The 17422-nt window shown below is 48.0% G+C and overlaps 2 protein-coding genes across 4 annotated transcripts in view; one reads left to right on the plus strand and one right to left on the minus strand.

Annotated features, from left to right (window-relative positions):
• Positions 1-925, minus strand: part of KIF17 (kinesin family member 17) — a 38680-nt gene extending 37755 nt beyond the window's left edge. For both annotated transcript variants that reach the window (XM_083592169.1, XM_083592167.1), the window contains exon 1: positions 692-925. The gene's annotated coding sequence lies outside the window, so the exon portion shown is untranslated. The remainder of the gene's footprint in view (positions 1-691) is intronic.
• Positions 876-16627, plus strand: LOC310752244 (suppressor of SWI4 1 homolog). 2 transcript variants are annotated; one of them, XM_083592222.1, is made up of 12 exons: positions 876-1144; positions 1261-1431; positions 2149-2250; positions 3211-3261; positions 4213-4383; positions 7338-7414; positions 9232-9339; positions 9817-9940; positions 10160-10238; positions 11518-11647; positions 11788-11948; positions 12707-16627. In XM_083592222.1, exons 1-12 carry the CDS (start codon positions 1127-1129, stop codon positions 13138-13140), a joined length of 1626 nt encoding a protein of 541 aa, XP_083448348.1. In that variant the 5' UTR covers positions 876-1126; the 3' UTR covers positions 13141-16627. The 2 variants fall into 2 exon arrangements, with proteins under 2 accessions (XP_083448348.1, XP_083448349.1); XM_083592223.1 differs by lacking the exon at positions 4213-4383 and having other exon boundaries at positions 985-1144.
• The last annotated feature ends 795 nt before the right edge of the window (positions 16628-17422 follow it).

Below are 17422 nucleotides of genomic sequence, written 5' to 3' on the forward strand. Positions count from 1 at the left end.
TCGGGCCGGGCGCCTCTCGCCGTCCCCTCCGAGCGGGCCTGGCCTGCGGGGCGCCAGCTCCGGGCAGTGGCGGCGTCGGCGTTGCTCGGGCGACCGGCAGCGTCTCTGGGCGCCTCTCTGGGCGCGCGGCAGCCTCCGAGGCGGGGCGAGGAGCGCCGCAGTCCCGCCCGGCCCCGGAGGCCGGCAAGGGCGCGCCCCGGTCCGCGGGTGGCTTTGGCCCTTGCCCCACGGGCGCGGAGCTGGGCTAAGGGGGGAGCAGAGGCCCCTTCCTGGGGAATGGTGCGGCTGCTCCGGCGCCCGGAGCCCCAGCGGGCTTTCATGTTGAAACTCTAAAAGCAGCTCAGGAAAACTGGCTTCCCGCCACGAAATCTTTTCGCGGGGAACTCGGGGCCGGCACGGGATGGGAAGAAAGGGCGCTCAATCGCACGCACGACCACAAAGTGCGACCCCTGAATTGCCCCGGAGCATTAAAACTTCCGCACTGGACTGAATCCAAAGGTGCGGGAAATTATGCACCAGGCGCGGCAATTCGGCGCCGTCTTAACTCAAAAATAACATCTCCACCGGCTTTCTTTCAAGCATTTCTGCCCTGCCTGCATAGTAAAGGATACAAAACGCTCAGAAATTTGGTGCTTTGTTTTATACCTGCGTGTGCGTTTTAAACCTAAAAATACATGCAGCCCTCCCTCACCTTTGGGATAAAAGATAGTTAAGATACACGAAACAGAACCGGGGTGGAAGAGAACGATCCGGCTGGAGCGGGCGCGGCCGGGAGTTTTGTTAGGGGACCGGCCAGCTCAGCAGTTCTCTCGTTTCATTGGCCGAGGGGGCAGCTGCTCCCCGCGACTGAGGCCTCGCTTTCCTCGCGCTGCTCCAGCTCACTTCGCAGAAGAGCCGCTTGTTCCCAGCAGCCCCCCCGCCCCCCCCGCCCCGAAGTGCCCGGCCTGCTCGGGGCCAGACAGGCGGGCCGCTTTCTCGGACCGGAGATTGGCGCGTCGAGGGGACAACCCGGACCGCTGATTGCGCGGCACTTCCGGGCGGGGCACACGCGGCCGGAAGTGGAGCGGGCCGCGTGCTCGCTCTTTCTCCGGAGGAGCCCGAAGCAGCAGCAGCCGCCGCCGCCGCGATGGGTCGTCCGCGCAAGGTGAGGCCTGGGCCGGGGCGGGGGCGGGCGCGGGGCGTCCGGGGAGGGAGCGGCGCCTGCCTGCCTGCCTGCCTGGCCGCCGGCCCTGCACGAGCTCTCGCGTTCCTCCCTTGCAGACCAAGAACCAGAAGAAGGAGCGCGCGGCCGCCCAGCTGCGCGGCCAGGAGGAGTTCGGCTCCGTCCCGCACTCCTTCGTCTTCCACCGCGGCCGCGTGGGCAAGAACCTGCAGCAGCTCATCCTGGATGTCCGCCGCGTGATGCAGCCCTACACGGCCTCCAGCCTCAAGGTGAGGCCGGGAAAGGGAGGCAAAGGGGAAGTAAATGGGGGCAGGTAGGAGAGGAATTCCATATCTTACAAAGGGAATTTGGCTTAGATGGCTTACGATAGGAAATGCAGAAAATGGGGCTTCTGACTGATTCTAAGGGGAATATAGGCTACTATCTGGGGATGAGGAATTAAATACACACATAAATGCCCAGAAAACAGTTTGGTTCTCTCTCTACATACATTTAAAAATGTGTGGTCTTGGACCATTTTTGTTCAGAACAATAAAACATTGCTCCAGTCAGCATAATCTTCTCCCTCTGACAGGGGCTGTCTAAATTCTGGATCATTTAGGGGGTGGGCTGTGTGGTTGTTTTAAAAAAATCTTGCGAACATTTTGCCAGTTATACAGATCTGTGTTTATGAAACCTGGATCACATAGTACCTAGCCATTTTGCATATTTAATGCAAAATGCTAGTCCTTGCGATTGTTTAGTTTTGTTGCAAAAGTGTTCAAGGATGTAGTTGGGAATGGCTGGGGGGGGCAGGTAGGGTAAGAATACCAGAGGCTTTCCTGAGCACATGTTTGCTCAAAATGGATTTCTAAAACACTAGTAACTTCAAAGCATTTTACTTCAACTAATTTAATTAAGTAATTTAAAGACAATTCTATGCCCTAGTTTTTGTCTGGCAGCACAGACAGCAGAGCCACACTGATTACAGGTCTTGACTTTTTCAGGTGCGCAAGAAGAACACTCTGAAAGACTTTGTGGCAGTGGCTGGACCTCTCGGTGTGACTCACTTCCTGGTGTTCACAAAAACCCCCACCAATATCAACCTTGTAAGTTAAGCAGTGAGAAGTTGCTGAGTGGTGGCAACAATTGGTTCCAATATTATTCTGCCCTGCTAGTCTCGTGTTTTGGTTCTGTTAGAACAGGCATCGGCAAACTCGGCCCTCGAGATGTTTTGAGACTACAGTTCCCATCATCCCTGACCACTGGTCCTGATAGCTAGGGATGATGGGAGCTGTAGTCCCAAAACATCTGGAGGGCCGAGTTTGCCTGTGCCTGTGTTAGAATGTGCAACTTGAATTCTTTCTCTCTATATTGATGCTTTTCAAACTCTTGTCTTCAAATTGATTTGTATGTTGAGGACAATTTTGTGTTGTCATTGTGAAGCTTCTACTCATGGCAGGAGATTCTGGAGCATGTACTAGATTTTACAGTCAATTCCTATGGAGCAGTGACCAAGCTTCTTGGGCCTCGTTGCTGAGTGTGAACTGAGTACAGCCTCCTAGGACACACAAGTCCCCCTGCTTGCCCCGGACACTGATCACTCCCTGCAATATGTAGTCAAAGAGCAGTCTTCCCCAACCTGATGCCATCCAGAAGGGCACCAGGTTGGGAAAGGCTACCATGAAGCAGTATGGCAAGGCAGAATTGTCGGAAAGGCTTGTCTGGTACTGACCCTCTCACTGAGGGAGTCCTGATAAGCTTCTGAAGAACTTTACCATTCTCCAGAGCCCTGCTTTGCAGGATGGACTGTTGTGAAAGCTCAGGTCCTCTTCCTCTTATACCCTCTGTTGGTTTTGTTGGCCCAATTGAAGTATCATTGTAACTCTGCCTGATGACCTGATGCAAATGATGACAATGTGTTTTGCTGAGTGAAACCTGTGATTCTCACTTCAAAGTAAACGCACTGATGCATCTGGATTTTGCAGAACACTAAAAGCAGAGTTTGAATTATGACAACCAATCTGCCTGTGGTAGAGGCTGCTCTGATTGATTTCTCTCTTCCTCAGAAATTCTTCCGTCTTCCTGGTGGACCAACCTTGACCTTCAGAGTTGCTCAGGTACCAGTTGCTGGAAATAGTAGGGTAGGCTAGTTAGAATACAGCTGCCTCTGAAAGACCCTTTTATAGCTTGCTAAGGTTAGAAGGGTTTTTTGCTACCTGTTCTTTCTAGTGGGTTATTTATTTATCTATCACCCTTCATCTGTAGATCTTAGGGTGGTTCACAGCATAAAAATACAAGATTAAAACAAAACACATAATAAAAACAAGAACAAAAACCAAGCAAACCAATAACCACCCTCCCACTCCTCTTACAGACTGCTAATGTGGTGTGCTGTGAATCCTTGACCTAGGTGAATTATTTGTCTGTACTTCAAGACAGTGTAAATTTTGCAGCCTATATCACTTATGTAAATTGCCTAATTTATCCTGGCTTTATCACTACTGAACATCATATTCAGCCACCCCTCTAGCTTCAGGGATTTCAGGAGTACAATTTCCTAGCATATATTTGCTGCTATGAGGTCTAGAAACCTTTTTTTTTTTTAAACGAAAGCTTGAGATGCTCATGAAGCTGAACCAGTACCAAGTCTACAGGCCTTCTGGATATCAGGGTTTACATCAAGGATGGGCACTCCAGATACTGCTGGAGTATAACTCCCATTATCCCTGACCTTTGGCTGTGCTGGCCAGGCCAGATGTGAGTTGTAGTCCAATAGCATCCAACCCAGGTGTGAGTTGTAGTCCAATAGTGGCCACAGGTTCCCCACCACTAGTTTACAGGTGGTGAGGAACTACCTCTTGGTGGTGGGGCACTACTGTGGTGTACTACCTCTTGGTAGTAGTGCAAGATTCTCTATTATTATTATTATTGATTATTATTTAATTAGATTTGTATACTGCCCTTCATCCGAAGTTCCCAGGGTGGTTCACGAAAAAAAAATACAAAATGAGAATACAAAGTACAAGAATACACCTCTGCTGCTGCCTCACTCATCTGTTTCACTTCAGTATTCGCTCATCAAAGATGTTGTGTCAACCCTGAAGCGGCACCGGATGCATGAGCAGCAGTTCACCCACCACCCACTCCTGGTCCTCAACAATTTTGGCCTTCAGGGCATGCACATCAAGGTCATGGCGACTATGTTCCAGAACATGTTCCCTTCCATCAATGTCCACAAGGTAGGTGTGTGCTGGCCTGGAGACTGGGGGAAGTCAGCTTGATGGTCCTGCTCTGCTACTCAGATGCCTCTGGCCCTGGTCTCCCATGGGGTGTCATACAGGTCAGCTCTGCCCTGCTTCTCAAAAAGAGCGTATGTTATTCATAACACTTGTGTCTTCTTCATCTGCAAATCTCAGGGCAAATTTACTTCTGTGAGGTTGGTTAAGTGGGAAACATGTGGCCTCAGTTAAGGTGTGTCTTGGCTTTACCATGTTAGATTGGAAGTGAAAGCTCACATAGTTGGAAGCTTCTTAATAGACAAAAAATATCCCTCACCTAGAAAACATTGGGGAGAAGGCAAGAGTGGAACCTACTCCCTGATGTGAGTTAGAGAGGTTAATTTTATAGAGCATTCAGTCTGAAATGGCACCTCTGTGCCAACAAAGCTAGTGACAGGATGACCTCATCCAGGATATATAGAGTGTGTTTGTGATTTAGACCTGTTTTCCATTCTGGAAAGGGATTGTGGAAATTAATGTACCGTATTTTTCGGCCCATAGGGCGCACCTAGGTTTTTTTTGGGGGGGGGAAGAAAAAAAATTATTTTCCCCCCCAGGCGCAGGGCTGGGGCAGGGGAAGCCCGAGCTTCCCCCGCCCCCAGCCCCCAGAACAGGCTGCTATCCGCAAGCCTAGGGAGCCCGGTGGAAAGTCGCGCCGGTCTCCCCAGGCTTGTGGATATCTGCCTGAAGCCCGGCGCGCGCTGAACTCAGCACACCCCAGGCTTTGGGATGCAGGCTGCTATCCTCAAGCCTAGGGAGCCCGGTGGTAACTCCCGCGGGCTCCCAAGGCTTGTGGATAGCTTCCTGAAGCCTGGAGAGCGAGAGGGGTCGGTGCGCACCGACCCCTCTCGCTCTCCAGGCTTCAGCGAAAGGCTGCATTCGCCCCGTAGGACGCACACACATTTCCCCTTCATTTTTGGAGGGGGAAAAGTGCGTCCTATAGGGTGAAAAATACGGTATATCTTTGTGTTGGAACTGCAGTGCATCTTGACGCCATTCTTGTGCAGTGGGAATCATTGTAGAGTTGGAAGGGACCAACCCCCTGCCATGCAGGAATCTCAACATGTCCCCCATCCAATCTGAAACCATACCAGACCCCACATAGCTTGGCAAATGTGCTAACAGTCTTTTTACTGCTCCATATGTGGTTGGGCTCCAGCTCCCACCGGTGCCAGCAGCAGGGCCAATGGGCTGGAACACTGTGAGCTGCAGTCCAGCTACATCTGGATGGTTGCAGGCGCCCCACCTCTGCCTAACTGGAACCTTCCTATGAATTGGAATTCCTTACCCATTAAAAGGAAGCAAGGAACAGTGAAGTATCTGCTTACAAATGGTCCTCATAGCGCAATAAAAAGGTAAAGGGACCCCTGATCATTAGGTCCAGTCGCAGACGACTCTGGGGTTGCGGCGCTCATCTCGCTTAGCTGGCCGAGGGAGCTGGCGTACAGCTTCTGGGTTATGTGTTTGATATCAGGGGCACTTGAATTAAAACTGGAGGGATGTGTCACTTGCACTTAAAGAGATGCATATACATTTTCTTGGTCAGTTCTCAGGACAGTGGGCTAACCCCCCTCCCTGCATCATCCTGCCTTCAGGTCTATTTCTCCCCCCGCCCCCCCCCCAGTCAGGACTGGGCTCATGTGGTGCTTCTGGGATTCCCTGTGTCTGTTAGCTGCGGGGTAGAGGGTGGTGAGGGAATCTCTAGAATATTGTAACTGCATTTCCATTGGGGGATGGGGTTCAGTGCTGGATAGAAGACCTTCCTGCTCCAGGAGGCATAGAGCAATTCAGAGTGACGACATCAGTATTGTGGCCGTTATTTTTTTTAAGGGACACCTCACCCCTTCTTGCCACCTTAGTTCTAATGGTGGAACAGATGCAAATGATGATAGCATACCTTTGACATGCTCTGTGATGGCGCTGGTGCATCTGTGCTTGGCTCCTTTATGGAGGTCCTTCTGCAGTTGGTGCTTCTAGCATTAAGCTGTGGCAAGTACAGCCTGTCTTCTTTAGAAACTCTAGGCGACGGTTTGTGGGCAAATGAGGCAGAACTAGTCCTGAGCTGCTTGGGATTTTGTTCTTTGTTTCTGGATTTGATTCTTTTGTGGACAAGTAGGATTCCCAAGGTCCTTCACTGGATAGCACTCACTTTATATGTAAATACCTAACACTCGTCACTAGTCGGGAAAGATTCCAGGGATATAAGAACAGGATGAAGCACAACCATGAGTTAAACTTACTCTGAATCAGCACTGTGTTTTTGGATATATTGCATCGGTAAGTCAGGGGTCCCTTTACCTTTTTAAGCTCAGTTACCGAAGTTGGATACCTAGAGCTGGCTACAGCTAAGTTCTGCACTAGTAGAAGCTAGCACATTGAGTCCTGCTAGCAGAATGGGACTTCCTGTCTCTCCGCCCAGAAAGGTCAAGAGAAGCCCCAGCAGGAGGAGGAGAAGGAAGATCATTCCGTCTGCCAAGCAGAAATGCTTGTGCAGACAGAACGATTGCCTTAGCACAATGTTGAATTCCACCTCAAGAGTACTAGGGAAATTGGGTACTAGGCCTCCTGGGTTCTATAAAGGCTATCACAGCTAGGGAATCTTCATTGCCACCTAAAGTACTTGTCAGATGAGGAACTTCATCATCATTTATTATTTATACCCCGCCCATCTGGCTGGGTTTCCCCAGCTACTCTGGGTTGCTTCCAAAAAAATATTAAAATACAGTGGTTTGTTAAACATTAAAAGCTTCAGCCTTCTGATGTCTTCTAAAAGTCTGGTAGTTGTTCTTCTCTTTGACATCTGGTGGGAGGGTGTTCCACAGGGCGGGTGCCACTACCGAGAAGGCCCTCTTATGCCATATTGTGAGCCTTGGTTCTCATGCTGTTGTGTTCTCTTTTCTCCCACCCTGCCCCAGGTAAACCTTAATGCCATCAAGCGTTGTGTACTGATCAACTATAACCCAGACACCCAGATCCTTGAATTCCGTCATTAGTAAGTATCTTCTGTCTCATGCTGTGCTCCTCCCCAGTGCTGAAGGATCAGATCTGAGCTCACAGTAATCTGCATCTGCAAGAGGGACATATTGCATGCATGGCCACTTTCATAAAATATATTTTAATTAGTCTGTTATCAGTTCATTGTTTGTGTGCCAGTCCGCATTATGCACGTCAAACATTCATATTATTGTGCTCATTAAACAAAACACTGTTTTGCACTGTAAGGATGTACACTCAGGGAAGAAATACTTCTTTGTGGCTTTGGTTTGATGATAAAAGATAAGCTCAGGGCAGCATACCAGGGGTACATCCTATTTTATCCTTGCAATGTAAAATAGTATAGACCAGGGGTCACCAACCTTTTTGGACCGGGGCACATTTCAGATTTTGAAAGAGTGCAGTTGGCACTAGTCACAAAATGGTACAATATGGCTGCTGGGGGGGCATGGCATGGCACAAAATTAAGAGAGTAGCCACAGTGAAACGTTTCCCGTAATTGTATTTCTATATAAGAAAGGAAGACAGGAGTGCCTGGTGTGCTCTGGTCCATGGGGTCACGAAGAGTTGGACACGACTAAACGACTAAACAACAACAAATATAAGAAAGGGTTTAGCCTATTGAATTTCAGCCTGACACACAGCAATTAAAGGCACAAGAATCCTGTTTGCCTCCAATGCCAACCATAAACCCAAGCCTAGGATTCCATCCTGCACCTACTTACAAATATTACTTCTGAGGAAAAATGTACACCATGGTTCTGTAAGTTAACTAGTTAGTGAATTCTTAATGCATGCCTAGTTTTAGCTTCTGCACAGCAGGAGGCATACCCAAGCCTCTTGGCAATGTTTCCACATTTGCCTTTGGAGGGGAGGGGGATTTATTATCATCCATCCACACTTGTTCTGTAGTAGTACTTGCAGAAAATAGCTTCTAGGTGTGCCTGATCTCAGATAAGCCACCACAGGAAAGATGCATTCTGGGAGTTAGGAGGAAAAGAAGGGCAAACTAGGTGCACATGGTGAGAGTGTGGTCTGCTGGTGTGTCTCTGGTCTTAATCTGAAACAAAACATTCTGATGAATCTTAAGCCGCTTGGGAACAGGAGTTTAAGGGATTGCTATCTGGTGGTGTCACACTACTTTCTTCCTTTTCAAGGTGTTTTTTTTTATAAAAAAAAATTATTAAGGTGATTTCAATTAAAGGTAATACAGTGATACAGAAAAAAAGAAGGAAAAGTGAGAGGGAGAAAACTAATAACAAAGATACATATCAAAGTGAAAAGGGTTTTGAACCCTGGAAAATTTATCTAACCAACATTTTTTCTAGTATATTATGCCACCTGCCTTGTTGGGGCCCAGAGCAAGTGGAAGACAGCAGGTCGTGGGAATACTTCCCTGGATAAAGTGAGGATCAAGTAGTTTGCCCCTGAATCTAACAGCTAAATTTTCTAGATGGTATTCCACACCCCTAGCTGGAAGCCAAGCTTGCTTCAAGAGTTGTAAGAAGATTATGTCAGCTAATATAGGAGCAAGGCAGGGATAGCCCCTGTCCAGATGATAATGTCAGCACATCACATTTCACATACTGACCCTTGCCAGAGGCCTCAGGCAGAATAGAGAAGAGTCTTTCCTAGGCCTGCATCCAAATAACCTTTAATTGGAGACGCCAGTGACTAAATTTAGGACCTGGTACATGGCAGTGCATATCCGCTCTGCCTCCTCCACCCTTACCCACCAAACACAATAGCAGTGGCTTGCTCCCCTTGCTTGATGGAATGCCTCCATGCACCTCTCCTGCCCTTTGTGTTTTGCAGCAGTCTGAAAGTGGTGCCTGTAGGAATAAGCAAAGGGCTGAAGAAGATCATGCAGGAGAAGTTTCCTAACATGAGCCGTCTGGAGGACATCAGTGAACTATTGGTTAGGTGAGAAAAAGACCCTCCACCTCCCCATAAAGCTAAGCCCCCACTCCCACCCCATTCAAAGTGTAGGTTCTTTTTGGGTCCTGGAGCAGGTTGAGCTGTTCTTAGTAGAGCTAGAGACTCAGTAGAGACTAATGGTTTGTGAATAAGGCAGGATGTAAGGAGGTTTGTGCATTTTGGGCCCTGTTTCATGATGCCCTTACTCTTATTTTCTGTTCCTTTTTACTTCTTCGTGTATGTTTAAACTCCTGTGGAATGCCAAACCAGCTTGATTCTCATGCTCCCACTGATACATCCTCTTCTTTATTGCTGCCCATTCCTTTTCCACCCCACTTCTCCCTTGTGTGTCTCACCTTGCTTGGACTGTAAGCCTGAGGACTGTAAGGCTAGTGTCTTCTCTTGCCTTGTTTTATGTGCAGAGCTCCTCTTTTAGCAGCATGCCAGGAATAACAATGTTTTCCTTCCCTCCGTGCAATGCAGAGACATCAATCTTTCTGAGAGTGAAGCTGAGCAAGATGGCAGTCACAACACCACAGAGCTGCCTCAGGCCTACGCTGGCCGGGGGAACATGAAGGCCCAACAGAGCGCTGTCCGCCTCACCGAGGTCAGGCCATGGAACTCTTGAGCTCACAGAATGGGAGTGGGTGGGGGGCGCAGCATAGAGCTGACCTCTGCTCTTCCAGCTGCTGTCTACTTCAGCAGTGAAAGTCCTGATCATCCAAATTGGGATAGCCATGAGGGCTGCCAGGCTCCTGCAGGTGGTGGAGTGGTGGTGGTGATGGTATCTCTGAACTAATGAAGTCTCTGCCTCTTTTCCCAACAGATTGGCCCTCGAATGACCCTGCAACTGATCAAGGTGGAGGAAGGGTTAAGCCAGGGCAATGTGCTCTATCACAGCTTCAGTGAGTGTCTTCCCCATTCATGGAGCAATACCCCCCATCCCCACAAACACATTTGAAAGGCTCTAGAATATTAATCAGCCAAAGGCCTGGTTGAAGAGGAATGTTTTTGCCTGGCGCCTAAAGGTGTAGAATGAAGGTGCCAGACAAACCTCCCTGGGGAGAGCATTCCACAAATGGAGCCACTGCAGAAAAGGCTCATTCTTGTGTTGCCACCCTCCAGACCACACAAAGAAGGGCCTCCGAGAATGATCTCTGCTTCTGGGTTGATTCATATGGTGAAAGGCGGTCCTCGAGGTATTGCAGTCATCATCGCCATCGTTTTATTCGTATGTCGCCTTTCCACAGTTAACAACAATGCTCAAGGCGGCTTACAACACGGCAAGATTGACATAATTGCAAAAGTCATAATAAATAAACCACATCAAAATTACACAACCAAATGGAAAACAATTTCCACATAAATCAAAATCTAAAACTAAGAATACAGCATTAACATAACAGTTTAAAATGACATAGGTAAAAAAGTAACAGCAATTTCAAAAACAAAAATGGAGCCCTCTCTGCCCAGCGACAGCAGTCCTTTATGGAGCCCGCCAGGCCCCGCAGGACAGGGGCCCTCAGGTGCTGAGCAGGGGAGTCCTGAGCCATCTAAAGCTTTATAGGTCAAAAACAGCATTTTGAATTTAAAGGTGGGGGGAAGTTAAAGTGAATAGCTAGGAGTGTACCCCAGTATTAAATATATTGGACAATAAGTCTGTGTAACTTCCAGCCATGTTCAACAGTGCATGAATAAATCTGCCATTGCTGCCTCCCCAGAACAGCAAAAACAGGCTGTTGGGCATCCAAGCATGTTGCATTCAGGTTGGTGAGCCTGTTGTCAGCCATCGTCTTCAGTTGCTGAGTTGTGTTAGTGGTGCCACCGTCACTTTCTTAGATAAAAAGCACTTCTATGTGATACCTGCTCCCACTGGGTTCCCAGCTGCCCTCTAAGGGAGTAGATATTGAGTGGAACGCAATCACTCCATCGGTGAAGCATTTAAGCTTGCCGGATGGAATGATCTCTCTCGGAGCCCGCCCACCCCAGTTCTGGGGTTTCTACCCTTCCCCACCTGCCAGTTGGGGAGAGAAGCCCCAGTTCCACTACTGGGACTCATTAGGTTGGCTCCCGCTAAGCATAACTGCTTAATTGAATCTATCCCCATGTGTTTGTTTTATACTTGCTAATGTGTAGTGTCAACATTCACAGCTGTTGGTTTTAATTTCTCACTCCTGCCCTCAGTTTATAAAACGGAGGAAGAGCTCCAGGTGGCCCTGGCCCGGAAAGAGGCGAGGCTGCAGCTGAAGGCTGAGCGGCGCCGCAAGCAGGAGGCAGATGTGGAACGCAAGCAGGAGCAGAAGCAGGCTCACAGGTGAGGGAGAGAAGAGCCAGAACCTTGCGTCCCACAAAGCCGCTGTCCCTACATGCACACATTCCAAAGTAGCATGCTGCTTTGCTTTGGGAGGACCGATATATGCACTTGTGATTGTATTGTTGGTTTGCGGGCTGCAGGAAAAAGAGTCTGGAGGGGATAAAGAGGAAGAAGAAGCAGGCAGAGGGAAGTGACAGTGATGCGGAGGATCCTGGGATGCAAGAGGACCAGAAGGTGGATGAGCCATCAGACGATGACATGGAGTATTATCGGCAGGAAGTAGGAGAAGAGCCTGATGAAGGTTGGTATCTAATTACATAAAAAAATTCCTTCCAGTAGCACCTTGAGACCAACTAAGTTTGATGCATGTATCTGAAGAAGTGTGCATGCACACGAAAGCTCATACCAATAACAAACTTAGTTGGTCTCAAGGTGCTACTGGAAGGAATTTTTTTATTTTGTTTCGACTGCGGCAGACCAACACGGCTACCTACCTGTAACTGGTATCTTAATTAGTAGTGCTTAAAAGACTTGGCAGCTAGGGACCCTCCTGGATGCGGCTGATGAAAACAGTTGTGCTTCTGAGCATGAGCTGGGACACTTGCTAGGTAAACGCTCAGGTGCATCTATCCAAGGGGAGAGGGAGGGAGGGACACTGCATGTGTGAATGCTACCTCCTAGCTTCATATGGACCACCAGTTATACCTGTGTTACATGTAATAGTCTGCTCAGAAGCAGCCACCGTCCCACCCTTTTACATGGGACCCTGTCCTAACTTTCTGACCCTGAGTGATGTTCTTCCAGAGTGACCAGATGCAGAGGAAGGGAAAATTTTATCAGCAATTTCCTAGTCCAGCAGGACAAGTTGCCACCTTCCAAAATTTCCCCTTTGTAATCTACAATGCTACAAGTTTTGTTTTTCTCTTCCAGCAGCTCTCTGTTTTTCTGAGGGTCCTGACATACCACTTGAAGACCAGTGGCCTAAAGAGCCTTTTGGACTTCAAGGCAGCGTAGAGGCTGCAGCTATCTTTATCTTTTCTCCTTGTGACCCTCCTTTAGATCTGTTTCCCCAAAGCGCTAAGAGGAAACGAAGGCCCAGTCAGTCCACCAGAGCTGGGAAAAGGCATAAATGCACCCATCCTGCTGGTGACCAGAGCCCAGCAGCATCTGCAGGGACCAGCACCAAGGCAAGGAAGCAGAGGACCCCACGGCCCGTCCAGTGGAAGCAGCAGAAGTTGAGAGGCTTCTCTCCTCGACAGCCCAAGGGGGCCCAGAGTCAGCAGCCGAGGGAGGCTGGTCAGCCCGCGGTGCAGCACAGAGTGTCACCAAAGGCCAGGAGGAAGCGGCCCCAGACCCCAGGGCAGCACCACAGCCGGCGGCAGCCTGGCTCAAGGCCCTGGGGGCAGGGCAAGTCTGGACTGCGGCAGAAGCCGGTGCTCAAAGGGAAAGGAAGCTTCCGAAAGCCCGGACGTTCAGGGAAGAGGCCAGCCTAGAGCCCTGGGCCTCCCTCTCTTGGTTTTGTATAGCTGTTTGCAGGATACATATACCTACTGATTCACCGTGAGCTGCCTGCCTTTGTCTGACTGTCTCTGTGGGGCTTGCTCTTTCCCCATTGCTTTGCAAGGCACAAATATCTTTGAATCGCTACAGAATTGGCCAGCGGTGTCTGTCAGCTGGATATGGTGGCTGATAAGGCTTGTTTGCTGGCAAGGGGAAATGGAGCAGGGGGAAATCATTTGTTGCTGGAATAGTGGGAGATTGAAGACAGCTGAAAAGTGTGGTGGCTGGTATCCACTGGAACTGGTGAGGCAGAAGGGAGAGAGGCCAACAGTAAGTGGAGCCCGAGCCAAAAGTGGGCCAATCCCATTCATTTTGTTTTCTGCCTCTTCCTAGAAGGGCAACACTGATAATAAGGGGGGGGGACAGATTGGCATGCCGTTTTGCCCCCTGAACTGATTGTAAGTGAGAAGGCAGGTGCGGGGGCAGGCAGGCTGAGGTTGGCGAGGCAAGTGCCTAGTTTGTCCTCTTGGGCCAGCCTGATTCCTTCACGCAATATGTAGTGATGGCTGCCATTGCAAATGTCTTTTCAGGGAGGATAATTCTTAGCCAGCAAGCCTAGTAGTCACTGATACACATTACCTCCATTATCAAGTGTCAATATGCCTTTGAATAACTCTTGTTGGAGAGCAACAGTGGAGAGGGTGGCTGCATTTGTGTTTTGTCTCTGGGTTTCTCACAGGCACCCGACAACTGAGAACGGGATAGTTCTTTGGACTGATCCAACAGGCTCTTCTTAAGTTCTTAACTGTGCAGCTTATATATAGTTCATAACTAATTCTGTTCTACTCCTCTTTGCTCTTTTTAAAAGTAATTTAAATTACTTTTGGACACCCCTTAAAATGGGCCATGGAGCACCAGTGACCCCGAGGTTGTTGGATTCCAGCTCCCATTGTCCCTGGCCACCGGCCACGCTGGCTGGCTGGGGCAACTGGGAGGTGGAGTCCACAATTTCTGGGGAGCCATGCGCTCTCCATCCCTGCCTTTGAAGGAGGTCAGAGCAAGATAGACAAAGTGTGGATATTCCTCTTTGAGGAGACCCATTTGTCTGAGAAGTGGTTGATACTTGATCACACTGTTACGGTGATGAGATTCCATGAGCAATTTTCAATAGTTTTCTGGTCTCAGAATGAGACCCATTAAAGGAAATTGCTGCTTAGCCATGACCACTTTACAGATTCTTCATAGTTGTGTCCATGTTTGGAATTCCGAAAGCCTTGCCTTCTGAAATAATAGTAAGAGCAAGTATTCTAGTCCTCATGGGCAAGACAATTTTTAGAATAGTGATCTCTGTGGCTCATTTCAGGCAGTAAGCTGAACCATGGTTAACACAGCTTGGCATGATAATCTCTCATTGTTAAAGCAGTTGATTTAAGAGGTCCTTATTTAGGTTTCTCTGTCTTTTTGCCTGAGAGAACAAAACACCACTACAGCTGTTTCTCCCCCATCAGGAAAAAAAACTTATGTGAGAGACAGATAAATGGAAATGATAAATGGAGCTCTCAAAGTGGCAATCACTAGCATCCTTAATAGTCTGCACCACATTTTGACTGTCAGAGGAATGCTCTATGGGAACTCAAATGTCCATCAAAAACTCTGGAGAACATTTCCTTTTATCTTAAGGTGGGTGTGGGACCTTTTCTCTGACAGGATTCTTTAGGCCTGAAATTTGCTTATAAAATACTAAGCAGCCATCTGTACATTGATCAAGAGAAATATATCTTATAGGAACTACATACCCTTCAATCTATCCCTCCATTCCTGTTTTGGTGACTGCTGAATTTAGGTTGTAAACATGTTTGAGAGGATCCACAAAGTGTCCAGTTTTCTGTCCTGTTTGAAAAGCTCTTTGCCAAATGCTTTCTTCAAGTCCATGCGTCTCACCTTTCGCCTTCGAGTCATAAGTTCGTTGGCATCTGTCTGTCTCAAGACAATGGAGTGTGCCTCCTGGGGCTAAGTCAAACCACTGGAGAATTACAGCGCCTGCTGTGGCTGCAGAGACTGTTAACTGCTGCCTCCAGCTTTGGTTTTGCCGTGTTAGCAGCACTGAAGTGACCTTTCCGGGGCACAAGCCTGGGCAGTGTGGATGGAGGTCCTGGGTTGCCCAGACAACAAGACCACACTCTTGGCCCCACCGATGTGGTCCAAAGGAAAGGAAAACAGTACATTTGACACTAGGTTGGTTGCAGGAGTTGCCGGAAGGAGACCTACAAGACACCATCCAACTGTCTTAGATACTCCACTCTAGATTTGTGTTACGTTTACTCCTTCGCCTTTTCTTATTCCAAAGATGTCCTGCCAAAAAAGTGGGTATGGGTTTCTCCTCCTCCTCCTCCTCCTGAAGCCTTTCTCATGAATAGGTAAAGATGTGAGGCAGTGGAGCTTTGGATCAGAATTTTACTTCTCCCATGTGGGCTACCTTCTCAGGTTGTTGAGCCCCACCCACCTCTCACTTCCATCTCCAGCACATGCAAAAGCCACCTTGGCCATTGGACCCACTACTCAATACGCTGAAGGCTGTCTTCTCAGGCAGGGGAAGTCCCTATCTCCCCAAGCCGGCCAGTTGAAGCCATTTCTTGGGTGTTGCCACTTGCATACTGACAGCTTCAAGGACTCACAGGTGAGAGCTGGAAACCAAAGGTGGACAAAGTACCCCAGAAGGAGCACGACATCTCCCCCACTAAAGGGACTACCCCTCCCCAACACCCCATAATTGGCATGACCCAGCTAACTTTAAACATGCCCAAATCAATGGAAATTGAAAACATTTTAACTCTTGACTGGATTGTGCCCAACCAGTTCTGCAGTTTGTATCAACTTACTCTGCTAAGGAGCCATGCAGGGCACTGAAACTTACCAGGTATTATTTTCATTTGACTTGTTAATCACTTGTTCCCAAAAGGTCTTTAAGCAATTTAGAAGACATCTATTCTAATGATTTCAAGCATACTTTGCACCTTGTGCTGTGCTCTTTGTGCTGTTGCTTTGTTTGGGTGGAATTGCCTTGTGCCTCCAGGGCCAAGTCAAACGACCGACCGGAGAGTTAAGACCTGCATGAGTTCCCTAAGGTTACATTCCTTAAGCAGTTGGACTTTTGACCAAGTAGTACTTGATCTTTAAGTTTATAGGACCTTCTATTTCTTCCCTCCTCCCAGTGAAGCAGACTTCTGTTTTTTTTCTTTTAAAAAATCCTTTCACCATAGAACATTTAATCAGAGACATACAGTAATAAAACATCCCACTCTCACCCAGAAGCTGATATTTGCATGCAAAATAATAACAGAAGTTCTTATCTCAGACTTATATTTGTATAGAAGGTGATAAATGGTTGAAGTTAACCAATACAGTCTTATGAGAGGAGTCCTCTAGTTTGGATTTTAGCCATGTACTGTATGTAATAAAGCTGTGCCATTGAAATACAAATGAGTCTTTGCTTCAGGCCTTGTGCCAATTTTCTTTTAAAAAATTTCACAAGTGCTATTTGCCATACTTCATTGTACCAATTTGTTAGAAAAGAACCTTCTAAGTTATTGTATTACCTCATTATTGTGAGCCTGGCTGTTAGTAGAACTTTTTAAAAGTTTAGACGTAAGTTTTATTTGGACAAATCCTTCCTCTCAGAACAGCCACCTCCCCAAAGGTCCACCACACCTGTTTGTAAGAACCAGATTCTACAGCCTCTGGCAGTTTGTTGAGGGGCTTATATGGGGTAACTGCATAGGCAGAAGTGCCATTTTTGCACTATTTTAAGTGCTACGTCTCACAGAGACAGATTTCCTCTACACTGAGATCCACACCTCTGTTTCCTGCATTTGCCTTAAACCATCTGTACCCAGTGCTTTTTAAAAAGAAAAAAGGTGCCAGTACTCACCATGAAGTTGTTACAGTTAAGTGCCAAACTTTTAACATTTTAAATATAAAACGGTGCCAGTACTGCATACCCTTGAGTACCCCCAGAAAAGCAGCACTGGCATCCCGTGTCTATTTGCATTAACAGCTTAGACACTAGACCCTGTTCTACTTCTTTAGCAGAATCCCACAGTACAGTCATACCTCATGCTGCGTCCACTTCAGGTTACGTCTTTTCAAGCTGCGTCCCACAGCAAACCGGAAGTACCGGAATGGTTACTTCCGGGTTTCACAGCATGCACAGAAGCGCTAAATCGCACTGCGCACAGACACAGCACTTCTGGATGTGAACACTTCGAGTTGCATAAG

This window comes from Podarcis filfolensis (genome assembly GCF_964270895.1).
Source record: "Podarcis filfolensis genome assembly, chromosome: 17".
NCBI lineage: Eukaryota > Metazoa > Chordata > Lepidosauria > Squamata > Lacertidae > Podarcis > Podarcis filfolensis.